Raw genomic sequence first — 25,632 nt, 5'->3', positions numbered from 1 at the left:
CACCTCTTATATTCCGCATTATAGTATTTATCTAGTTCGAAACATTACTAGCCTTATCCTTATTACCGGTAACTAGCTATACTTTATCCTCTTGTTCCTTACCCTTCTTATAATATAGGCCTATCCGGTATACTAACGGCTTATCTCTAAGTAGCGGCTTAGAGCGTAATATTAACACTATGCGTTCGCTTAGCGCTGCTACTAGCGACACTCGTAGCCGGTTTAATAGACTAGCTACCGCCGCTATAGCAAYAATAAYMGGCTCTTTRCCSTTRCCCTTCTTCCGCTTCTTCGTTAGAGCGGCGATAGCTACATTAACTAACTTCTAAGTAGCGTACGCCGTATTAGCTTCCTTAGCTAACCGGCGCTAGCGTTCCTTCTACTTCTTAATCTTCCTCTTTTTATACCGTTATTTAAGGAACTCTACGTATTCTRCTTCCTTACGCTCTTCCGTAATCCTCGCTTCTTCTACTACCCTCTCTTCCTTATTACGCGCTCGAAGCTCTACTAACTCCTCCTTAGTATAGCGATAATAGACGGATTCTAGTTCTACCGTACCTCCGCGCTTAATTAAGGGCACTAGAGTTACGAATAATAACTGCTAAGAGCGCTTAGAACCCTCCGTAATATTACTTAGCCTTACTATTATTTCTACAGCTAATACGGCTTTATCTAGTTCCTTATCCTATATTACGTCTAGCGGCTCCGGTTCCTTTTTAAACTCTATTAACTTCCGCCTCTTTAGCTTTATCGCGTTAATTATAGCCTGCGCTTTAGGCCTACGCGATATAGAGCGCTATAACCTCCGTAATACCGGCTAAGTAGAAGGGGGAGGCATATAGCGTAGTAATAATAGTTATAGCGTGTCCGGTAGTAAGAAAGGGCGTAGAGGGCGCTCTTTACGCGGTAGCGAGGATAGTAGCGAAGAAGGGTAACGCGACGAAATATTAATAGCCTCTTAGCTCTAATCTAGCGGCGTAGGCATAGCGAACGACGAATAACACCTTTTAAGAAGCCTTAGTAGCGATACGGACAGGTATATTAGCCTAATTAAGACAGTTGGGGGTAGTAGAGGGCGGTGCAGTACTAATATTAGTAGTAGGGCTCTCCAGCTTCCCCGCGGGAAAGGATCCGAGTGGTAAGGGTGTTAGTGCTGGCGTTCTAAGGCTGGCATCGGGCTCCGGACTCCGGGCCGACGGTTCAAAACTGGTGGGATTACATCTCCGTCGGCATCTCATCACCCACCAATGACCATCCCTCTTTTCTTCATGACCTCTTCGTCTGAATGTACTGTACATCGCATTCCCGCAGACACTGATGGCAGCCTCCGCATATCACAAGGATAGTGTGATACTGACCTCTCCTTTCACGCCCAGAGTCGGATGCCGCCTTATACCATCCATCGGCAGCGGCAAGCCAACCGACAATATCGGGCCCGGACGAAGTAACGTTCGTTACTGAATCGGCATGGAAGAAGTTGTCCGAGTCTGAAAGCGCATGTCGTCTCGTGTGTGTGTGGGATGCAGACTCGACGGTTTGTCTAGGCGACCGTCGGAGGATGGGTGAAACAGCAACCCCAAACACAAGTCGTGTCAGTGTCAACACGCCCTCCAACCCAAAACATCACCTGCACGCCACACACGCGTCGCGCGCTCATTCTTTATCCTTTTTATCCTTTTTGGCACGAGTTGTGAACGTCTACTCCATCATCCCATGGCAGGCATTCCTGGTTATGACCCCGGATGCTTCCACTGAGAAGACTCCAGTGGTTTGTTTGATCTTTCCCACGCTCTGCGGAACGACTCTCCGTATCCTAGATCCCAACACACCTTCGAGCTTCGACCATGTATACCATATCGCCTTCGCAGTCAGTTCACTGTGAAACGGTCCCTTCTTTGCTGCTGTACAGCGCAACGGATGTGGCCGTGTGCCAGAATCCCATAATGTGACATCCCCCCAACGGCTATGAGTCTGCAATGGAAGTATTCAACGCTTCATGAGTCGGACCTTGGGGTCTCTGACTTGTGGTCGAACAAGTATCGATATAACATGCTCACAGAAGAGCTCATCCATTCCCTCTCCACCATCATTCTTTGTTTCTATCCTACCATTTCAAGTCGCAATCATGGTCAACAACGCCATCTACAATAATCCTCCCTATGTATGATCAGCAAGCAACTCTGTCAAGAAGCGATCAGATAGCTAACACGACCTCTCAGGCCAATGGCCGCTTGGCAGACATCCACATCACCGAAGATGGCAGCGACGTGAGCATCGACTCTCTATTCAATCTAATTCTCGCCATTCTAACACCATGCGCAGTACTACTACGCATACTGTGCCTTTTCTGGCTTCATGGCCATCTTAATCCTCGGCCTAGCCCGTCGTAAGAGACGCACTGATAGAATCTTCTACTATCTGTGCGCCACAATTAGTTGGTCGGCCCATATTCCATCATTACCACATCCCTAACCCCCGCAGATATTATGATGTGTCTCTCTTACTACGCCATGGGATCCAATCTCGGAATGACGCCCATTGACGTCGAATTCCACCGAACCTGGCCTCGTGTACGTGGTGATGCACGAGAGATCTTCTGGGTGCGATATGTGCAGTGGTCAGTGGGCAATCTTGAACTCTGCAAACGAGAAGAAATACTAATGAAGATGCATAGGTTCATCAACACCCCCTTGATTCTGAGCATCCTCCTTCTGCCCACCTCTCTGCCTGCGCCAAAGTTCCTCTTCACGCTCTTCCTCAACCAGACAATGATCATCATGGGCTTGGTCGGAGCCGTGACTTCTACCAAGTACAAGTGGGGTTCGTAGTTCTCCTCCCTTTGATCTGCTTCTCTTGCTGACAAGATCAATCCCAGGTTTCTTCGGTTTCGGCTGTGCCGCCCTGTTCTACGTCCTCTTCACCCTCCTCTTCTCAGCCCGCAAGCACGCCCGTCGCCACGGCAAAGAAGTCACCCGAATCTACATGATCGGAATCATCTACCAATTCATCCTCTGGATCTGCTACCCAATCTGTTGGGGAGTTTCCGACGGTGGCAACGTCATTGCCCCAGACTCCGAAGCCGTTTACTACGGAATTCTGGATATCCTAGCTGTGCCATTCTTCTCGATTATGGTTTTGATTTTGACCAGGAAACTCGATTTGGCGGCTTTGGGATTGAGATCGCACGATTACGATGATGAGATTGGTGAGATTGTGGTTGGACATGAGAAGAAGCGCGGTGCTACGGGACCGATGTTGGGACCTATTAGGAGGAGCTCTTCGTCTATTGCACGGGGAGGACCGGAGGTTTTGGACCATCCACAACATACTCATGGGAACAACACGACTGGAGGATTGGATGTGGGGAATAACACGGGCAATGCGACGGCTGTTTAGAGAGTTGTGTTTTGTCGGTGAGCATGTGGGGTTGGGATGACAACGAGTAGACTTTAGAATCTTGTATGAATCGGCAAAATCAATGCAGATGACTTGGGAGAAATCGCATGAATCCCAATAATTCAGTCCCGGAAATGACCTTCAAAGTGAAAATCTCAACTCCAACCAGTCACGTACACCCAACTCCCCTACCTACTCGCTAAACGTTCCTCGCCACCCCCTCCCTCGCGATCACCTTCCCTCCCCACAACCCCAACCCCTTCATCCCCCACTTCCCCCCTAACCTCCCCACCCCTAAACCCCAACCAAAACCCCAAAGCAGAAATACCCATAACCCCCGCCAACGAAGCATAATACCCCACAAGTTTCGGATCTTTCGCCAAAGGACTAATCGCCAAACCCATTAAACTTCCCAATGAAGCGGCCAATTGAGAGAGAGCTTGTACGATAGCTTTGCCTTCTTTTGGGGAGCGGGTGAATGCTATTTCGGAAATTGTTACGAAGGATAGGATTTCTGATAGGGCCTACGGGAGAAGAAAGAAGATATATTCGTTAGTGATGGTATAAGGGGGGGATATGGGAGGAGGGAGGGAGGGAGGGGGGATTGGACGTACCGCGATGAAATACATAGGAATCTGTAACCAGACACTAATCTCATTAGGGACTCCTACTCCTACTCCACCACCCCCTAGACATTTCAATGGGGCGGTATAGCATGGAGGAGCCATGTAGATGAGATGTTGAATTCCAGAACTATAACCTAGTGTTACGCCGCAGAGGATGAAAGCTAGAGTTATGAGGAGTGTGGAGGTGGGGATTATTCCTTGGCGCGCTAGGAGTGCGTAGAGGGTTTGGATTAGGGGTGCTAAGACCACGCATGCTATGCCGCCGATTGCTTGGATCATGTCGTTTGGTACACCGGAGAGCTGCGGAGGGCGTGTAAGTGAACGTGCAGATTGAAATGAGGGGGGACTTGCTTCCATTTGACCGGCTTGGGAGATGAAGTTGTTGGTCATTTGATTTACGCAGAGGTAGAAGATTGTGAGGGATAGTCTGTGAGGAGCTGTCAGCCAAGAATTGATATGCTGATGGGGAATAAGGACTACTGTACAATATTCGACAGGTTGAGAGAGTCATCTTGACTTCATCAACGAATTCGTCACTCCATGCAGCGGCGTGACCGTATTTTGATACTTGGTAGTCGGCTTTGGTGTTGTCCATTTTGAAACCATTCTTGGCGGCGCAAATCATGGCTTTGAGGGATGGCAGGAGGATGTTATCGCCGACGGGTAGGGGTTTTACTATCCTGCTGGTCAGCGAACTCTGTACTTTTGAGCTATGCGGGCGTTGTTTTCATACCAAGTTTGGGGGAACAAAGAAGGAGAAATAAAACGGATGTGCCCATGGCTATCATSGCCAAAAGATTCGACGCCCAGAAACCATGGATTCTCTCGAGAAATGTCGCGGGGATAGATGATAGAGAGGCGACGTTGGTGGCCCTGAGACGTACGTATCAGTTGAAGAATGAATGCATGGAGGGATTGAGGTGACGCACCAATAGGAGATGTTGTATATGAGTTGGAGTGTAAGGCCATAGTCCAAGACTACCTTCTTGCCTTTCTTTTCCACGACGGATGGTCCGGTTTGGGTATATTGATCACCTGGTAGAAGATCAGCATTGTGATATTTGCGATGGTCCTCGGCTGTATACATACCGAGTAAAGGCCAGATGGAAGTTTTGATACCGCCTTGTCCAATTCCAATGAGGATCATGGAGACACCAAGTCCTGGTACACCTGCTCCTTGATCGAGTGCAGCTGGTAGTGAGGTGGTGAATTGAATGATGCATCCTGCGAATGAACAGATTGTGCTGATCAGGAGGGTTTTGTATCTCCCCCATTTACAATCGGAGATGATTGCCCACGGTCTGATCTCATGTCAGGATGTTTTCGAGCAATACGTTTCCCACACCATTGTCATGGAACGTCCATCATTCGATCCACTTACAAAGGCGTCAACGAAGTGAATACCAAGTAAGCATTACTGATACTCGTAGCAGTTGCTTGTCCAAGTCCAAGCGCACCTGGAACGGAGACTGAATCACGCGGGTGCTGGATATAATTCTCTGCCTTGCGATATGAGTATCATGTGTTGATATCAGGTGATATGCATTGTCTTACGCCAGGGAACGCTACTAAATGTCAAAAACAAAACATGTAAATGTGGACGAAAATGCTTCTTCACTCACGATACGGAGTAGTATGCGAATCTTTCGAATCCACCTATGAAGATGAGTAGTAGAAGCGGCACTGAGAGCCGATCTGCAACACGAGGAAGAGTACTGATGTCCGCTTCTTTCTCGGATGGAGTGTTCTTCTCGGATGGAATGTTCTTCTCGGGAGCATCCTGATGGCTCGCATGGCTGCTCAGTCTATCCGCAGGACTTCAAGGAAATGGTCAGAATACGCATGGGTGATTTGAAAAAAAAACTGAACTTACAGCGTGATGTCTTTTTCGCTCTCCATAACAAAGCGAAGGAATTTTGGGGACTCGGTATACAGTATCTATCCCTGTAGCCTGCGTTCAATCGCCCTTGCAAGTCGTTGATTCTAGCTTATAGGCCGGACGCTGCTAGGTGCCACAGGTTCCTTGTTCAGCAGAAAATTGCTTCACCAGCGTTGAAAAGAAAGGATTTCCCAACTTGCCGGGTTGCCTTGCTCTCTACCGAAGACCGGCAGCTGTACAGTAGTAGATAGATACTACAGCACCTTCGTGCATCGGAGTGGTAAAACGCTAGAAGACGGCAGCTAATAAACCAGGTTGACACTGCTCCCGAGGATTGCTATTGGCGACATACCCTGTTCGAGGCTGCTGGGATTATAGCGGTTTACCACTCCGATGCACGAAGGTGCTGTAGACGGGAGACTGGTCTGATGGCATCTCTTCGGACATTATTGTACGCGTAGAAGCCTTGATTATTGCCTATCGCCATGTTACGCGTAAGATCAGCGTAAGGTACCATCGGGGTTCGCAAGCATGTCCTATAATGGAAGTATTCGCGAATCCTTCCGAGGTGGCTTCATGTCTCCATATTTAGCGATGAGATCAGTAGTGCGAGGTGGACATTAGCCAAATGCTACGTCGTGTAGATGTTTGGTGATGATAAGATTAGAGAAGATGGCAATGACGGAGATTCAGTTTCGGTTCGGCATGATCCCTGCCCCTGAAAAGGACGCTAAGCATCGCGTGGGATTAAAGTTTGCATCCGACCTCACCAACGGCATCTGCAATTTGCATCCATGGATCCTTCCCAGAAGAGAATCACCAACAACCATCCCTCGCGTCAGCTCGGCAAGCAATCATGTGCGCTCGTATGTCTGCAGTAGCGTCCGTTGGTTCAGCTCCGCACCGCTGAGGGGTTCAAACATTGCAGGCCGTTCCGCCGTGACGAAAATATCCAACGGCGCGAGACTGGCTTCCCGATCCGGTTTCGCGAAATGCACAATTGAATACCGCGCTGGGATCATGTCGCCTGTCACTGACTGTACCATTTGAGGCTGGACCACTCGGTGATAGGCTGCTGGGAGGACACCATTGCTCCATCGCTCCATGGCGTCGCCAAGATTCACCAAAAGTGTTGGATGTGGCGCTTGCACGGGAATGAAGTTCTTCGACACCGGATCTTCAATTTCAAGTCCGCCGACAGTATCTTGCCCTGTGTTTGGTTAGAATGACAACACAATCACATTGCTCCGCTACTCACATAGAAGTGTGATCGACCCCGAATCAGTATGCTCGGAGATCCTTCCAGTGCCTTTGTCATGGCCGAACTCGCCAGCAGCTATTTCGGGATAATGGGCAAGCCGTGCTTCGCTAGCTGTCGGAGGGCTGTGCTGTTTGAAAAAGTCCCCAGGAATGCCGAGCGCTTCTGCTACTGCCTGCAGTATTTCGAGATGTAAAACATGGGATTGTGTGTAGTGCTCCTCCAAGACGGTACGGAACCCTGGTAACAGTTCGTCATCCGGCCAGATGTTTGGATATGTCATGTCTCCTCGATCGCCCCAGTCCCAGGTTTCTTTGACGTCCTTGRGACGACGACCTTGTCGAGCGGCCAGCTCACGCTCGCGGCTCAGACTCGATGTTAATTCCTGACCAACATAGCTGTATCCCCGATGAGGATTCGGAATAGGAGGATGTGGAGCGGTCATCTTGTCCTCGTGTTTGAGCGCAAAGAATTGCTTGCTCTGCATGAATCGTTAACACATTTGTCGATTCGAGTGTCAAGGGCCGTACCAAGTCAAACAATTCCTGGATCTTGGCTTCTGAAATCCCATAGTTCTCCAACTGCACAAATCCCCATCTCTGGAAAGAGTCTACGAGCTGTCTGCATAGGTTCTTGCGCTCCAGAGCGTTTCCATTGGTATATAGTGAGAAGTCCAATGTCGGGATTGGACTGACGTTGGAAATGGACATTTTGTTAATCAAACAGCAGAACCAACGTCCACAACGGTAGATGGGTTGGTTCGCTCTGCTAACATATCTCTAGCCTGGTCGACCGAAGTTGCAAAACGAAGATCAAACTAGCGAATTTCGCCTCCTCCTCCCTAAACAGGACAAGTTCGACCTGGCGATGAAACTAGGCTTTAGGCGTACAGCATGCCGGCCACGGGCTAATTCTTCTCACTCCAAGCCCGAAGTTACTGTAGTGAGGATTTCGATAACGCCGACGGCGGTCGCGATCCTACGGCACCTTTGTGCGTCGGAGTGATGCCACACACCATGCCCTAACTCCGCCTTACCGTACACATCGTGGGGACTCCTCGCATATCCTCAAGTACACCAATAAGTGGTCGTGGGTTGAGATTGCCAACCTGGCCCTTGTTGGTCTAATTTTACCCTCTGCGTGAAGGTGCTGTGCATGTCATTTGTTTCGCCTCTGATCTGAGAAGTGCCTCCCAACACCATTAATTGCGAGGAGCAGCACTAATTGGAGCGCAGTCTAACTTGAACGCAGTTTAACTTTAACGAAAAGTTGTCAGTCACAGTTATTCGAATAAACGGATCAATCAACACATCGGCCCTCTCGCATCATGCCTGACACTGAACAAGAGACCAGAATTCGGGAATGGAATCAATCAGTGCCCGAATCCATCAACGGTTGCGTACACGAACTCATATCAAGTATTGCACATCGACAGCCGGATGCATACGCTATCAACGCGTGGGATGGCGATTTTACATACTCCCAGCTTGACACGCTGTCAAATACCCTTGCATGTCGCCTCGTTCAGCTCGGCGTAACACTACGATCAAACGTTCCGCTGTACTTTGAGAAAAGCAAATGGACTCCTATCGCACAGCTTGCTATCATCAAAACTGGCTCAGCTGCAATAGCCCTCGATGCCAGCCATCCTCTCGAAAGGCTCCGGACTATTGTGAATCAAACCAAACCGAAGATCATCATTTCATCAAAAAAGAATGCAGAGCGTGCAGCGCTTCTCAGCAACGCAGATGTACTGATATTAGACGACGACTTACTCGCCACTGGACCAACATCTGGCAGTCTCCCGAGCGTATCCCCATCCGATATCGTTTACATCTCGTTCACATCCGGAGTAAGTCTAAAACCAGAAAATGAGTGATCTCAAAGCATCTACTAACAGTCCGCCTAACAGACAACTGGCGTACCAAAGGGCGCACAAATAAGCCACTCCAACGTCAGAAGTTCCGTCCACCACCAAGGCAAGCTTCTGGGGTTCAAGAAAGATTCTCGTGTGCTGGACTTTGCGCCATACAGCTTCGATGTGTCCTGGAGTAACTTTTTCCACACGCTATGCGCTGGTGGATGTCTCTGCATCCAAGGTGAGCAGGACATGTTAGAGGACCTTTTCTCTGCCATCGATACTACAAAGACATCATTGATCAATGTCACACCGACGGTCTTACGGACGCTTCTGGCTATTCCGCCTTCACTTAAGACTGTACTTATGAGCGGAGAGATTCCTTATCGGGAGAATATTGCGCGTTTTGCGGGTCAGGTTCGATTGCTGAATACGTAAGTACTCGTGGCGCGGCCAAATTTCGTAATGTCAACATTCACAAGTCCATGGCGGCCAAGAGAGGGTTTATACCAAGGCAGGAGGATACTTTATCCACTTATGATGCTGTCTTCATAATACGACTATCATAATAGCATGAATGGTGGTATAGAGTGGATCTTGCCATGGTGGAGGTGCCCATTTGATTGCATCTGATAACAGCCGATCGTCATCTCAACAGCACTGTCGAATCGAGTAGAATATCGTGCATAGGCTGATCCATTGCGGCCAGGTACGGACCAACCGAAACTACATTCAAGTGCGCCTTTAGCGTCCTGGATTCAACGGCGCAAGATCGTCCCGATGTTGGCAGAGGAGTCGGATTTTGTACTTGGATAGTTGATCCAAATGACGACTCCAAATTGATGGCCATCGGTGAAACCGGAGAGCTACTCCTGGAATCGCCCATGGTGGGTCAAGGCTATCTGGGAGATCCAGCGAAGACTACGGCAGCGTTCATTGACAACCCTGCTTGGTTAGGTCGTAGCGGAAGGCTGTACAAGACTGGAGACCTTTTCAAATACAAGCCGGATGGAAAGTTACTGTTTGTTGGACGAAAAGATGACGACAATCAGCGCAAGATCCGTGGCCAGCGTGTTGAGCTTGGAGATGTGCAGCATCACTGTTCGTTGATTCTTGGCGAGCAGCTGCCAGTTCTTGTGGATGTTGTTAAACCCAAGGGAGCCTCAGACCATACTTTGACTCTATTTGTGCGGGTTTCTGAAGGCGAGCGTGACCGCATCAAGCCACTGTTGGATGCAATGCGCCAAAAGTTACCAGACGTTTTGCCAGGCTTCATGATCCCCCAGCTGATGATTCCCATAAACGAGATCCCCAAAGCTTCTACTGGAAAGACTGATAGACGGAAACTGAGAGATATGGCTGCATCCATGTCTTTTGAAGAGCTGCTCGAGCAGCAGTACACAATCTTGCCACGGTCTGCTCGCCATCAACCTGCAACAGAGATCGAGGAAAAGTTGCTACAGATTTGGGCAACTGTTCTGGGAACCAGTGCTCTGAATATCAGCACGACTGATAGCTTCCTCGGCCTTGGAGGCGACTCAATATCTGCCATGCGAATGGTTGCTGCAGCAAGACGGGAGAATCTCGCCATCACCTTCGCAAACGCCTTCCGGACTGGATCTTTATCGCAACTGGCAGAAACCGCCCATATAACGTGCAACTCCACCGGAGACGAGTCTCTCATTGCGCCATTCTCCCTGTTGAGCGGATCAGCCACCGAGGATGAAGTCCGCACGGAAGCGGCGAGACTATGCGGCATCGAGTTTACGCATGTGGAGGACGTCTTTCCATGCACGCCAATTCAGGAAGGGATTCTAGCTTCGACAATTCATGATGCGAGCGGTTATGTGCTGAAGACGGCATACACTCTACCAGAGTCAGTCGATCTGGAAAGATTCCGACAAGCTTGGGAGACGGTGTTGAATCGCCAGCCCGTACTTCGCACAAGGATAATATCTCTGGTCGGCGAGGGTCTAGTGCAAGTCGTGGTCAACTCAAGCCTCTCGCAAATTGGATCAGCAGTTTGTGAGAACCCCATTGGGCTGGGAACTCCGCTCTGCCGAATTGACACTTCTAACCTGGAAGGGAAAAGAATATTCGTCCTGGAATTGCATCATTCCATTTTCGATGGATGGAGTCGTCCGCTCATTCTTGATGCCGTCGATGCGGTTTATCGTTCCGACACTCCAATTGTACCGTCAGTTCCATACCAGAGATTTGTTCGCCATGTGCTTGCCGCAAGATCAGAACAATCTGCAGACTTCTGGCGAAAGCAACTGAGTGGTGTGGATGCTACGATGTTCCCGCCAAAAGCTTCTCCGGGAACGAAGATGGATTTGGAGCATGCAATCTCCGATATGGCCTGGCCCAAGAGCACCACTACCCCTTCCACAATCATAAGAGGCGCCTTGGCGATCTTGATAGCATCATACACGAATTCAGACGATGTTCTCTATGGCGCCACGACTAGTGGTAGGCAGGTCGCATTGCCAGGCATTGAAAATATGCTTGGTATTACGGCAGCTACCAACCCGGTAAGGGTGAAGATTAATTGGGACTGTATATTGCTTGAGTTGCTGGAGCAAATGCAGACTCAGATGGTTGAAATTGGCGAGCATGAGCAGTACGGGTTGCAGCACATACACCGAGCTGTTGGAAGCGAAGAAGCGAGCCAGTTTCAGCTTTTGCTCGTCGTACAGCCGCGGCAACAGGTAGAGGAAGGGCAGAGCGGATTGTTTCGATCCCCCCGAACACTTTCAGTGCATGGAGATGAAAGCACTGCACAAGGTGTCTTCAATTCTTACGCTATGATGATACAATGCTTTTACGACGAAAGTGGAGTTTCTCTGGACATCAACTTCGACTCGGCTTGTATCACCGAGACACAGTGTACAAGATTCACTCAACAGCTCGAGCATCTTCTGCGGCAGATGTGCTCTGGAATGTGCAATCAGAAAAGAATAAGAGATTTGACACTGGTCGGCCCGCATGATATGCAGCAGATTCTCAGCTGGAATAGTGCGCCAACGAAACTCGCGTCAAGAACCATCATGAGCACTCTCATTGAGAATGCCTCAAAAGACCCAGATAGAGTTGCAATCTCTGGATCGATCGAAGTAACATACAAAGAGCTGACAACTCTTGCAGCAGCATTCGCAAGAAGCCTGCTTCGTCTAGGTGTGACGGCTGGCGAGATTGTTCCCATTTGCTTGGATAAGTCCGCCTATTTCCCAGTGGCCATGTTGGGAATTATGCAGGCCGGTGTTGTGGCGCTGCCCATGGCCTCATCGACGTCCTCTGAGCGTGCCGGTACCATCGTCACCTCCCTGAAGCCAAGGATTGCCATCACGAATCTCGCTTTGTTTGATGGTTTGCTTGAGACTGTCTCTATTGCGACACTACAAGAGGCCTCTGAAGTGGTGCATGATGATCAGATCCAATTACCAGAGATAGAGCTTTCGGCGCCTGCTCTGTGTTTATTCACTTCTGGAAGCACTGGGAAGCCGAAAGGCATACGATGGAGTCACTTGACCTTGTCCAGCAACGCATACGCCGCAGCCGAATCATTCGGTCTAAGATCGCAAAGCAAGATCTTTCAATTTGCTGCGTACGGTATGTTATTGCATGAGGCGATCCTGTCCAGTGCTCGCTAATTATATCCTTCTGGGCCAGATTTCGATGTAGCTCACGTCGAGACTTTCGCCGCTTTGTCGATTGGAGCGTGTCTTTACATCCCTACTGAATTCGACAGAATCAATCACCTCACTAATGCGATCAATGAGTCGGGAGCCAACTGGCTGTGTCTTACTCCCTCTGTCTCCGRGCTACTTGATCCTGTTCCGAACATCCGCACGTTGGTATTTGCCGGAGAGAAGCTTACGACTGAGACATCAGCGAAATGGATCGATCGCGTCGACTCGCTCTTCAATTGGTACGGACCCGCAGAGGCATCAGTTGCGACTTTCACTTGTGTCAAAGGTGCAACTCCCGCAGGTATTGGCCGCAGCTCAAACTATGGCCGTGCTTGGCTTGTTGATCCACGGAATCCAGGCTTGCTCGCACCAATTGGTAGTGTTGGGGAGATTTGTGTTGAAGGCGGTGTCCTATCCGATGGATACATTGGAGAGGATGCGGATCAGAGCGCCTTTATCCAGTCCGAGCTCATCCCCGGCGAGGTCACTAAGCTTTATCGCACTGGAGACTATGGAATGTACGATGWGGCTGGCAATATTATCTTCCGAGGCCGCAAAGAAGATTCGCTACAGAAGTTGAGAGGACAGCGGATCCGTATTGATGAAGTGGAAGCACAAGCACAATCGATTGTCAATGATATTTTCGAGGCTCGAGTGGTGGTCGACATCATCACACCACTCAACAGCGACTCCGCGATGCTTGTTCTTTTCGTCGGTCCAGCGAGCTCCTCGTCAGAAGCAGACATCTTCGAAATCTTGAAGACTGCATTCCCAGCAGAACGGCTTGAGGAGTGTCTTTCGACAACATTGCCATCATATCAGATTCCTAGGCTCTACTATCCACTCGTGGACATCCCCATCGGACCAACGGGAAAGACTGATAGGAGGAAACTCCGTAAGCTTGGGAGTTCCTCAACACTTGGGGAATTGCTGAAAATGCAACCCAATCGAACCGAAGCCAGAGCTCCTTCAACGGCGGCCGAGCGATGGCTGCAGCATCTATGGTCGATCGTGATTGGCATCGACCAAGAAGCGATCTCTGCAAATGATCACTTCTTCCGTCTTGGCGGAGATTCGATTTCTGCCATTCGCCTTGTTTCAATGGCGAGGGACCACGGTCTACGTCTTAAACTCACTGCTGCCATGATTTTTCAGTTTCCAAAGCTGTGCGATCTGGCAATGGCTGCCCAGCCGGGATCTGAAGCGATTGACACCGACGTGTCTCCTTTCTCTCTTCTTCCGAAAGACACGTGCGCTACTGATGCCCGTGAATATGCCGCTGGGGCTTGTCAAGTTCTACCCTCCCAAATTATCGACATATACCCCACATCTTCACTCCAGGCGGGTCTTCTTTCCATGACTGCCAAGAACGCCGGCCAGTATATATCACGCAGCATTCTGGAACTTCAGACCAATATAGACCCCGATCGTTTAAAGGCTGCATGGCTAGCTACAGTTGATAGGCTGCCAATCCTACGGACAAGGATCATAGACTATGCTGGTGACTTGGTGCAGGTCGTGCTCACGACTCTGCCCATGTACGATGCGGACGATGTTCAGGAATACCTGCTTCTCGATGAGAGCAGATCGATGGGCCTAGGAACCGAGCTATGTCGCGCTGCTGTCGTGGGGCAACAGTACTTTGTGCTCACCATACACCATTGTTTATACGACGGAAGCTCTCTGCCCATGATTCTCGACACGTTACAAGCCTTCTACCAGCAAGTGACACTACCAGAAGTCACTCCGTATCAGAGTTTCATCAAGTATCTCACGCAAAGCGATCCAGACTCCAGTGCAACATACTGGAAGAATCATTTGTCAAACAGCGAGCTTCAGCAATTTCCGGTACTTCCATCGCCAACGTACACGCCCCAAGCAGACCAGCGCCTCACGCATACAGTCGATCTGCCCTGGCCTCGTCTTGGTATCACCCCTTCAACTATTCTCCGCGCTGCGTGGGCCCGGCTTACATCACAGTATACAATGTCTCCTCATGTTGTCTTTGGAGCAACAGTGAGTGGAAGACAGGCTGATGTGATTGGTGTCGATCGAGTCGGAGGCCCGACGGTTTCGACAGTGCCCGTCGCAGTCTCTCTTGACGTGAACGAGGATCTGCAGGAATTTCTACTGCGCATACAACAAGAAGCTGCCGATATGGTTCCTCATGAACAATATGGCTTGCAGAAGATACAAGCGCTCGTAGAAGATAGGCGGCGGTCGCTTTTCCAATCTTTACTGGTCGTACAGCCGATTGCAGAAGGTAGCAGCCTGGATCATGATAGCTACTTGTTCAAGGCACGAACTTGGGCGGCCAGCGTGGAGACCCAAGGCAYGGACCCGTTCAATACCTACGCAATGATGTTGGTTTGCGTGCCRAACAAATCTGGCCTTGAGTTGACTATAAGCTATGACCGAGGGGTCATGCCAACCGCTCAAGTTGAACTTCTAACAGCTCAGTTCGAGACAGTAGTCCGTCAACTTTGTTCAGATCKACCCACCAGGCTAGGTGACATCCAAGTTGCAAGTCCGCAGGATCTCGACTTCTTCTGGACGCAGAACATGACCCCACCGGACGAACCAACCAGTCGAGTGCACGACTTGATCTCTTTACAAGCGTTGAACCGGCCGACAGAGGTAGCCATCGATGCTTGGGATGGCCAATTCACCTATCAAGAAGTGGAAGAACTGTCAACAGTCCTTGCGCGAAAGCTCATTACCCTAGGGGTGACGCCAGGCTCTGTGGTCCTTTTATCCCTGGAGCGAAGTAGATGGACGGCGATTTTGCAGCTTGCCGTCTTGAAAGCTGCGGGTACAATGATGCTGCAGTCCACCTCCGTGCCGATAGAAAGACTCCGTAGAATCCTCAAGAACGTCCCGACAGTACTGGCCATTGCGACGGAGGAGAGGTACAAAGACGTGAGCCCCCTGCTGCGTACTTTCACACCAGAAGAACTTGTGTCTATGAAGGCAATATCCACTCCACGCCTACCACCCGTCAAGATGAATTCTGCTGCCGCGATTCTTGTATCCAGTGGTTCCACGGGCGAGCCCAAGGTAATTCTATGGAGCAATACCACTCTCGCGGCGAATGTCGTAGCCATGAAACATGCCACAGGACTGGATCAGGACTCTCGGCTTTTCTCATTCTGCAGTCACGACTTTGACGTTTGCACAATTGAAATGATGGCGACACTGGTCTATGGTGGTCGACTTTGTATCGCTGCTCAAGAAGAACTACACAATAGCATGAGTTCTGCTATGCGACGTTTCGAAAGCAATTTTGTTATACTAACCCCCTCTGCTTCTAAGCTTCTTCGCCCGGATGAAGTCTCGGACTTGGCTACGATCGTATTCGCTGGGGAGGCTTTGGTTCAAGAGACAGTTGATCTGTGGCAGGGACGAAGAATCGTGAATTGGTATGGTAAGTTGATGCGTGCTGGCTTTTCTTGATCGTTGTGGCGAAGTTCCATTCTATGTTGTTAGTACATGAGCTGATGAGCCACAAACAGGACCATGTGAATGTAGCCCAGGAACATTTTGCACAGTATTCAGTAAATGGCAAAGTGGTGCCATCGGCGAGACCGATTCCAGTTATTCGACACGATGCTGGCTTGTCGACCCTTCGGATCATGAAAGTCTGACATTGGTTGCGCGTGGCGCACCTGGCGAGATTGTCCTCGAAGGCCCTGCTTGCGCTATTGGATATCTTGGACCAGGGGCTCCGGAGAATCGCTTTCTGAGCAGCCCACCGTTTTTGACCCGAGGTCATGAAGGATTTGCGGGAAGACATGGACGGGTCTACCGTACTGGCGACCTTGCTTGCTTCAACTCGGAAGGAATGCTCGTCTTCAAGGGCCGAAAAGACTCTTCGTTGAAGATTAGAGGACAACTCGTTTCTCCAAACGAAGTGGAGCACCATATTCGACGACTGCTTCCTTTGATCGAGGATGTGCAAGTAGTGGTCGATACCGTCTCTCACTCAGGAAGTGAGGTCGTTCATCTCGCGGCATATATCGCCAGCCCATCATTTTCCGCCGGAGATGCCTCACAAGCCGATTTCACGACACTACGTCAGGACCTTGAGGCTGTTCTACCGTCTTTTGCAATTCCAAATTTATACATACCACTCGAAACTCTGCCATTGACTGCGACAGGGAAAGTCAACCGCCTTCGGCTGCGGGAGTTGGGCTGCGCTTTTGAACCCCCGAGAGAAGAGGTGCAACGCCACGAGAGTCCTCGCGATACTGCAGAGCGAGCATTACAATCGCTTTGGGCACAAGTGCTGCGGTTGGAAATTGAGAATATTTCCAGGAATGACAACTTCCTACGCATTGCTGACTCAGTACAAGCCATGCGAATGGTTGGCCTCGCCCAGCGACAAGGTCTTTCTCTGACTGTAGCCGACATATTTCGCTTCCCTCTGCTGAAGGACATGGCGAAATGTATGAAGAGCACGGGTGTGACCGACATTGCGTCGACAGCCCCTTTCGCACTGCTGGATTCGGACATCAACGCCATTGAAGCACGGAGAGATGCGGCGTCAATCTTGGGCGTAGATGCTTCCAGTCTAGAGGATATGTATCCGTGCACTCCACTCCAGGAAGGACTTCTGGCTCTGACGGTGAAGATGCCCGGATTCTACATCGGTCTGAATGTACTCACCATCGCACCTGGAATAGATATTGCTCGATTCAAGACTGCATGGGATGGAGTTGTTGAGGCAACATCTATCCTTCGAACACGAATCATCGACTGTCCCGAGCGTGGACTTTTGCAAGCTGTGGTAAAAGGTGCCACTCAATGGTCCCCTGCCACGACACTTGATCAATTCATACGCGAGGGACAGGAGAATCCGATCGGACTGGGCACTCCACTTGCTCGCTTTGGACTTTTGCGCCCTGACGATGGATCGCAGGGACAGTTGGTGCAATTCTGCCTGGAAATGCACCACAGTATCTACGACGGAACCACTTTGATCATGCTGCGTGAGGCGCTCGAGCAGCGTTATCTTGGCGAAAGAGAGGTGCCGCTAGAACCTTTCGCCTCTTTCATCGCACACATGCTCGCCACTGACAAAGAAGAGGAGACAAGCTTCTGGAAAGATCAATTCCAACACTTGGAGGCACCATCATGGCCAGCATTGCCGAGTGAAGGATACTCCCCTAGACCCGCATCCGGATACACACATACAATCAGTGATATGCCATGGAGGACAGATGGCTGCACCAGTTCCACTTTGATTCGAGMTGCCTTCTCTTTGGTGGCTATGAAGTACACAGACTCCTCTGATTTCGTTTTCGGAACCATAGTCTCGGGCCGTAAAGCAGCAGTCCCCGGCATCGAACGCATTGCTGGACCGACCATTTCGACAATACCTGTGAGGGTCAACTATGAGGCTGGTGAAACGACGATCGGGTCTCTCCTGACAAGTATCCAGAAGAACGAGACAGACTCTATCAAATTCGAGCAAACAGGAATTTCGAGGATCCGCCAAGTGAGCGAGGAAGTGCGACAGGCGTGCCAATTCCAGTCCGCTATTGTCATTCAGCCGGAAGAGATCGATATGTCTGCGAGCTCATGCTTTGTCCCTGAGCTAGAACATTCCAAGGCCGATTCCAACACCTTTTCTGGTTTCAATATCTATGGGTTGATGCTAGTTTGTACCCTACAGAGACAAAAGCCCAACGATGCCGGCGGATTAAGTTTGCAGTTCAGCTTCGATGAGAATATGATTGACTCCGCGACAATCGCGCACTTTTCCCGGCAATTTGAGAAAACCTTACGACAGTTGAACGAACTAGACCTCATATCTAAGGTCTCCGAGGTCGATGTCGTTCCATTGAATGAACTAGAGCAGATCCGGGAATGGAATCAGGAACTTGTCCCAGCAAGCCAGACAGCAGTACATGCCATGATCACCGAAGTTGCGCTGCGCCAGCCTGACGATTTGGCCATCTCTGCCTGGGACGGAGATCTCACATACAGCCAACTGGACCATCTCTCGACTGGTATTGCTCACCGTCTGATTGAGCTCGGGGTTGTGAGGAATACGGTAGTGCCTCTCTGCTTTGAAAAGAGCAAGTTCAACACCGTTGCATGTTTGAGCGTGATGAAAGCTGGTGGCGCTGTCCTTATGCTCGACTGTTCCCAGCCGGAAGCTCGTCTTAAGTCCATTCTTCAGCAGGTCGAGCCTATGGTCATATTGTCGTCTTCAGTCAACGAAGCACTTTGTGCACGACTGTTCTCGAAAGTTGTGGTGCTGGGCGACCTTTATTCTTACACTCATGTGAAAGCGGCTATACTTCCGCGTGTCGAGCCCTCAGACTTGCTGTTCGTTATACCAACGAGTGGATCTACCGGTGAGTCAATTGTATACCAACAGAGTGGATTTTGGACGAACATGGCTGACATATTTTCCTGTAACAGGAGTTCCCAAACTATGCATGCTGAGCCACTCTAACTTCTGCACTGCTTCAGAACAGCAGAGTCACATTTTACAGCTTGGCAAGACATCCCGATTCTACGATTTCTCCAGCTACGCTTTCGATGCAGCGCACTTCACCATGGTTCACTGTTTGACGAACGGCGGCACCCTTTGCGTGCCATCAGAAGAGGAGCGCAGAGATCGACTGACAGAAAGCATTCGCGACTTCCAGTCCACAGAAATTTTCCTCACGCCTACTACAGCGCGCATCATCGATCCGAGTCTGATACCTACGATGCGAAACGTTTACTTTGGCGGGGAACAAGTGTCCAGGGACGATCTGGTACCCTGGGTTTCGTCTACGACGACATGTCATGTCGTCTATGGACCTTGTGAGTGCACGGCATGGGCGACGTCTTGGAAAGTCCCCAATCCTGTACCACGGACCATTTCTCTTGGGAGAGCTGTTGGCCAGACCGCTTGGGTTGTAGACAGATCCGGAAATCGGCTTTCTGGGGTTGGTCACATTGGCGAGCTGTTCCTCGAAGGTAGCCTCGTTGGCTTGGGCTACTATGGAGACCCGGAAAGGACTGCTGGCTCGTTTCTGAATAGCCCCGAATGGCTACAGTCTGGGGGTCCTGGTAATCAAGGACGACTCGGCCAAGTCTACAGGACTGGTGATCTTGTTCGGTTACGATCGAATGGCACCCTTGATTTCATCGGAAGAAAAGATCTCCAGACAAAGATAAGAGGGCAAAGAATCGAGCTTTCGGCAGTGGAACATCACGTTCGAACAATCCTGAGCGAGCACTTCACGATCATTGATCTGGTTGCTGAAGTCATAACACCAAAGGTCACACAACGACCCGTGCTGGTCGCTTTCTTGCAGGTCGATGAAACTCAGCAAGCGGCTCTCGAGAAATTCATGGATGATCTTAACTTCAAGTTGGAGCAGCAAGTTCCAGGATACATGGTTCCTGGTTCATATCTTCTGGTTCCTGATATCCCGCAAACTGCTGGAGGTAAGGCGAATCGGAAAGCTCTGAGAGAGCTAGGTGCGAATCTCTCCCTCGAACAACTCAAGCGCCAGGATGTTCCTACCAGTAAAACGTCGCCTCTCACGCATTCTGAGATGATGCTACAAGGTCTTTGGTCCCAGGTCCTGGGAATGGCCTCGGACGACATCACTTCCAGCAGCAGCTTTATTCGCCTCTCAGGTGACTCGATTTCAGCAATGCAGCTATCTGCTCTCGCTCGCCGTAAAGGATACTCGTTATCTGTAGTGGACATACTCAAAGCCCCAGTGCTTTCAGAAATGGCCCGTGCCATGAAGACTGTGGAAGTCGACACGTCAAGCTCTGACAACATACCAAAGCCCTTCGCGCTCCTCAAGGACCCCTCACGATCGAAGAGCAGCATCAGAGAAGCCGCAGATCTGTGCAATGTCAGCGAAGCGACCATCGAAGATATTTACCCGACTACTGCTGTTCAACAGGGCCTCCTAGCAGTCACATCGCAAAGACCAGGCGATTACGTTGCGCGTATTGCATTGGAGTTGAGAGATGATGTTGATTTATCACGACTTAAGGAAGCTTKGGAAGTCGTCAGTAAAGAATATGCACCCATACTGCGCAACCGGGTGATCCACATCGATGGGGAAGGACTGGTACAGGTCCAGATTACCGAACCACTCTCATGGAGTTACTACAAGAGTGTCGAAGAAGTCCTGGCGGACGATGCTTCTCGCTTGATGGGCCTTGCGCAGCGCCTAACTCGTATGGCTATTCTGGAGGACGCCCAGAGTAAGAAGACGAGCTGTATCCTGACGCAGTCGCATGCTGTACACGATGGAGCGTCCCTGAATCTATTACTCGATCAGGTCGCAACAGTATACGCTGGGGGCCATGAGTTGTCTGGTGTTCGGTCTCCACCATTCCAGGCTTTCATTGCCCAAATCACGAATCTTGATCGCGAGATTTCTGCACAATTCTGGACCGAGCAGTTCCTCGACTGCGAGGCCACACCATTCCCATCGCTTCCAAGCCCTGACCATCATCCCCGAGCCGATTGCGCGGTACAGGCTAGTTTCCGAGACATCMGATGGCCAGAGGATGCAACACCGTCAGCAGCTCTACGATGTGCTTGGGCAATCTTGACAGCAAGATACACAGATGCAAACGATGTCGTCTTTGGGGCTCTTGTCACTGGTAGGCAGGCACCTGTGAGTGGAATTGATCAGATGATCGCGCCATTAATCGCTGCTCTGCCCATAAGAATCCGCTGCGACCCGAACTCTACCGTAGAAGAGCTCCTCAAGAGTATTCAACTTCAGGCCATTCAGATGATCCCGTATGAGCACAGCGACATGTCAGCCGTTCGAGATATCAGCGGGACTATGCAATACAACACTCTGCTAGTCATTCAACCTCCTCGCAGAGTTCAGGATGAATCTACCAAAGCCGAGAGCCTTTTTGCTCGTCGCTCTGAATTACAGTCCTCTCTCAGCGGGCTGGACACTTTTAATCCGCACGCTCTCATGGTTCTGTGCCAGCTCAAAGGCCCAAACCACATTGATTTGGAGTTTAGCTTCGACTCAAACGTTATCGATGCAGCTCAGGTAAAGCGAATGGCAGCTCAACTAGAGACTATCCTGCGACAGATTTCCTCTCAAGGAACACGTCGCGTGGGTGACATCGAAGCAATCAGCTCTCAAGACATCAGGCAACTCTGGAACTGGAACGCCGAAGTGGAACCGCAGGTGAATGAATGTATTCATCAGATGATTACAACCACAGCCCAACGAGATCCAAATGCGGCAGCCATCTGCGCATGGGACGGTGATCTTACATATGAAGAATTGGAGCATTACTCTAATCGCCTCGCCTCGAAACTCATGACTTGTGGGGCTGGACCAGGACATGTCATCCCACTTTGCTTCTCCAAGAGTGTATGGATGCCCGTCTCAGCTCTCGCAGTTTTCAAAGCTGGATCAGCTGCTGTTTCGATGGATGCATCGCAACCTGAGGGTCGTTTACGCGCTATCGTTGAGCAGTTACATCCCTCTATTCTCATTTCTTCGATTTGCCATGAAGATTTGGCGAGGAGATTATCTACTACGGCCCAAGTCATCACTGTCAGTAGGGAAAGTGATTGGAATGCCTCCATCCCGTCTGTCCTCTGGCCGAAAGTATCGCCATTGGATGTCCTGTATATTGTTTTCACAAGTGGATCTACTGGAACTCCCAAGGGTATCGTCACCACCCATGCCAATTTCGCATCGGCTGCTATTCATCAAGATGATGCTTTGCGTGTCAAGAAGGGTACACGAGTTTTTGATTGGGTGAGCCTTAGTTTTGACGTGCAATGGTAAGTCACTATATCGACTCGTATGCGAAAGGAACTAGACTGACCTGTTCTGTTATTATCGTAGGTCGAATTTACTTCACACGCGTGAGTTACATCTCCTTCGAAGTTTCTCCTTTTGCAAGCTAATGAATAGCCAGTCATCCATGGAGCCACACTGTGCATTCCATCAGAACACGAAAGGCGCAACGACATAGCCGCATCTCTCAACCGAATGCAGGCCGATTACGTGTACTTCACACCTTCAGTTGCCGCATCTCTTGATCCATCCACCATGCCCGGAATCAAGACTCTAGCCATGGGTGGAGAACCGATTCGCTCGGCAGAAATCGCCCGCTGGAAACAGACGGAGGCTGTCATAGGGATCTATGGACCCGCAGAAAACGCCCAGGCACTATCTATAGTCGATTTGACTCCTTCAAGCCGGAACGGTCATGTAGGTCATTCATTCGGCGGTAGAACTTGGCTGGTTATTCCTGGCTGCCCTGATCGACTGGCAGCCATAGGAACTGTTGGGGAGCTTATGATTGAGGGGCCGAGTGTAGCAAGAGAGTACTTTGAAGCCAAGGACAAGACAGATGCGGCTTTCATCCATGATCCTCCTTGGCTTCTGCAAGGTGCACCTGATCATCCTGGTCGACGCGGGAGACTCTACAAAACCGGAGATCTGTTGAAGCAGAATTCGGATGGAACGCTCGATTTTGTAGGACGCAAGGATGCGCTCGTGAAACTCAGGGGTCAGCGTATTGAACTCACGGAGGTCGAGTTCCACGTCGCGCAATTTCTCCCGCTGGGAATTGGTGCAGCGGCAGAGATTATCATTCCCGCAGGCACTGAATCTCCACTTCTCGCCATATTCGTCGTCACCAGACCCGAACACCTTGGAGCAACCATCGAAGGTGTCGAGGAGCGACTGGCAGAAATCGTCCCACGATACATGGTACCCGGAGCTTGGATTCCTGTGGATGCGATTCCCATGACGACGACCAGTAAAACCGACAGGCGTGCTCTACGTGAGATTGGAAGTCGATATACTCTCGAGAGCATTGCGAGTTTCCAATCAGCAGGCGGCAGCATCAGTCGTCCTCCGGAATCTAGCATGGAAAAGCGTATGGCGGCTCTCTGGTCCAATGTACTCGGCATCGACATATCATCAATCAGTCGTGGATCTAGCTTCATGAGGATTGGAGGAGAGAGTATCGCTGCGATGCAGCTCGTCGCTGCTGCCAGACGTCAAAATATCCGAATCACAGTTGCTGATGTCTTTTCCAATGCAAAGCTGGAAAATCTTGCATTGGTCGCAAGAGAGATAGGGCATGTGGAGGAAGAACACATTCGCCATCAACCATTCTCGCTTCTACGCCACCCTCATCTGAAGGAATTCTTGGAAGAGTGTGTGCAGCATCTACTACTTCATGATATCGATCAGAAACTAGAAAATGTGCTTCCTGCCACCGACTTTCAAAAACAAGCCATCGAAGACGCTTTGCAGGACCCACCTAGCAGATGGCCGCACTGGATCCTGGATCTCCCATCAAACGTCGACTTTCAACGTTTACGACATGCTTGCGCGAAGCTCGTGCAGCATTTCGAAATACTGCGCACCGTTTTCGTTTCGCTCGATGATCAATACTGGCAGGTCGTCTTATCAGAGCTCTCTCCGCCCTTTGATCTCATCGAGACTGAGGAGGGACAATCAGTCGATGCGGTGAAGTCTGCTTGCGAGCAAGACTTACTTCGTCCACGTAATCTCGGGGCATCCTTTGTCCGGTTCATGGCTGTCAAATGCTCAGATGGCCAGCACAAACTGATTTTCAGACTTTCTCATGCTCAGTTTGATGGTTTCAGTTTCGGACTCGTGCTCCAAACGCTGTCTCAATTCTACACAACAGATAGCCTGCCCAGCCCTCCGTCGTTTGCAGACGTCATGTCTTTCAACAGTTCAAGAAAGCAGGAAACCTACAAATATTGGTCTGCAAAGCTCGACGGTTCGAAATATCCCGGTTGGAGTGCGACGTCCTCCTCTGCGACGAAGAGTGGTTATTCGACTACGGATCGACTTCTAATCTCCAAGAAGATCGCCCCCATGCCAACCATCAGTCAATGTGGAGATATTTCGCCTGCCACAATATTCCACGCTGCCTGCGCTCTGGCATTCTCGCAACATTTCGGCCAACGGGACGTAGTATTTGGACGACTCGTCACAGGGCGATCAATGTTACCGAGCAGTCTGCAGCATACAGTTGGACCTCTACTCACCGAAGTCCCAATCAGACATACAGTCCGCCCAGACGATACACTTCTTGAGATTGCGCAGGATATGCAGGCTCGCTTCATAGAAGATTCCAAGCACGAGGCAGCAGGGATGGTGGAAATCATCCACCGGGCAACCAATTGGCAGGAAGAGGATTTTGGATGGCGGACGGCTTTTCAGCAGGAGCAAGAAGATTCGTTCACTTTTCTGGAGTCTCCTAGCAAAGTATCATTCTTTGAAAGGGATGTTCTTCCACGGAATCGACCGGAGATCTATGCCACTCCCCAACAAAATGGTCAATTGGAGCTTGAATTCGAGGGAAATCTGCAGCTTATTTCGAGAGCTACGGCAGATGCTGTTCTTGGACGATTGCAGAAGATATTGGCCGATTTCGGAAAATGCCGTGATGGTGTAACAGCCGGCCAACGTTGAAGTGATGCAGCGTTGCACTGCGTCAATTCGAGTGGTTGGAGCACCTCCAATTCATCAGAAGGTAGTCAGCGGAGACTCAAAGGCAAAGTCAGTCAGGCCTCTTGCTGCTGACTGAATGATCGTCGGCATGAAGTAAAGTAATGCCCGTCAATCCGGAAGGAAGGAATGAATCACACGCAATGTTACTTCTTCTAGCGGCCGATCATCAGGCTAGAGAACGCTTCAGAAGACAGAAACAATGGCTCTGAGCACCAATGGTTTACTCGTGGCCGAGGACATCTCCAGGCGGAATTAATGATCGAATTCATCTTTGAGGATCAATGAAGTCTTAGTCGATGGCGGAAATAGAACGCGACTCCTTCATCAAGAACTACCTAGATCTTGGCAACCGCCCCTTGCGGAGTTTCATGAAGGTTTGTTCTTGCCCCGATTCCCGAGACCCGGCCA

At 50.2% G+C, this 25,632-nt stretch overlaps 4 protein-coding genes; 2 read left to right on the top strand and 2 right to left on the bottom strand.

Annotated features, from left to right (window-relative positions):
• Positions 1 to 2,125: 2,125 nt before the first annotated feature.
• RCC_00295 (related to HSP30 heat shock protein Yro1p) lies at positions 2,126 to 3,396 on the top strand (the record flags this gene model as incomplete). XM_023765447.1 has 6 exons in its annotated part: positions 2,126 to 2,161; positions 2,220 to 2,267; positions 2,323 to 2,434; positions 2,482 to 2,617; positions 2,675 to 2,820; positions 2,876 to 3,396. 6 exons carry the CDS (start codon positions 2,126 to 2,128, stop codon positions 3,394 to 3,396), a joined length of 999 nt encoding a protein of 332 aa, XP_023621215.1.
• Positions 3,397 to 3,584: 188 nt separating this feature from the next.
• RCC_00294 (related to PTR2-Di-and tripeptide permease) lies at positions 3,585 to 5,921 on the bottom strand (the record flags this gene model as incomplete). XM_023765446.1 has 11 exons in its annotated part: positions 3,585 to 3,920; positions 4,011 to 4,322; positions 4,374 to 4,449; positions 4,508 to 4,697; positions 4,756 to 4,895; positions 4,952 to 5,057; positions 5,112 to 5,323; positions 5,404 to 5,521; positions 5,577 to 5,587; positions 5,645 to 5,839; positions 5,896 to 5,921. 11 exons carry the CDS (start codon positions 5,919 to 5,921, stop codon positions 3,585 to 3,587), a joined length of 1,722 nt encoding a protein of 573 aa, XP_023621214.1.
• Positions 5,922 to 6,755: 834 nt separating this feature from the next.
• On the bottom strand, positions 6,756 to 7,869 carry RCC_00293 (related to iron/ascorbate family oxidoreductases; the record flags this gene model as incomplete). XM_023765445.1 has 3 exons in its annotated part: positions 6,756 to 7,111; positions 7,160 to 7,640; positions 7,690 to 7,869. The coding sequence occupies 3 exons, from the start codon at positions 7,867 to 7,869 to the stop codon at positions 6,756 to 6,758; spliced, it is 1,017 nt and encodes a 338-aa protein (XP_023621213.1).
• Positions 7,870 to 8,486: 617 nt separating this feature from the next.
• Positions 8,487 to 25,185, top strand: RCC_00292 (related to non-ribosomal peptide synthetase modules and related proteins; the record flags this gene model as incomplete). XM_023765444.1 has 8 exons in its annotated part: positions 8,487 to 9,011; positions 9,072 to 9,451; positions 9,727 to 12,629; positions 12,690 to 16,133; positions 16,222 to 19,071; positions 19,139 to 22,502; positions 22,567 to 22,586; positions 22,640 to 25,185. 8 exons carry the CDS (start codon positions 8,487 to 8,489, stop codon positions 25,183 to 25,185), a joined length of 16,032 nt encoding a protein of 5,343 aa, XP_023621212.1.
• Positions 25,186 to 25,632: the final 447 nt, after the last annotated feature.

This window comes from Ramularia collo-cygni, assembly GCF_900074925.1.
Source record: "Ramularia collo-cygni strain URUG2 genome assembly, contig: RCC_scaffold01, whole genome shotgun sequence".
NCBI classification, from domain to species: Eukaryota; Fungi; Ascomycota; class Dothideomycetes; order Mycosphaerellales; family Mycosphaerellaceae; genus Ramularia; species Ramularia collo-cygni.
Note: the sequence above shows the minus strand (reverse complement) of the source record. Positions and strands in the feature narration are given on the sequence as shown.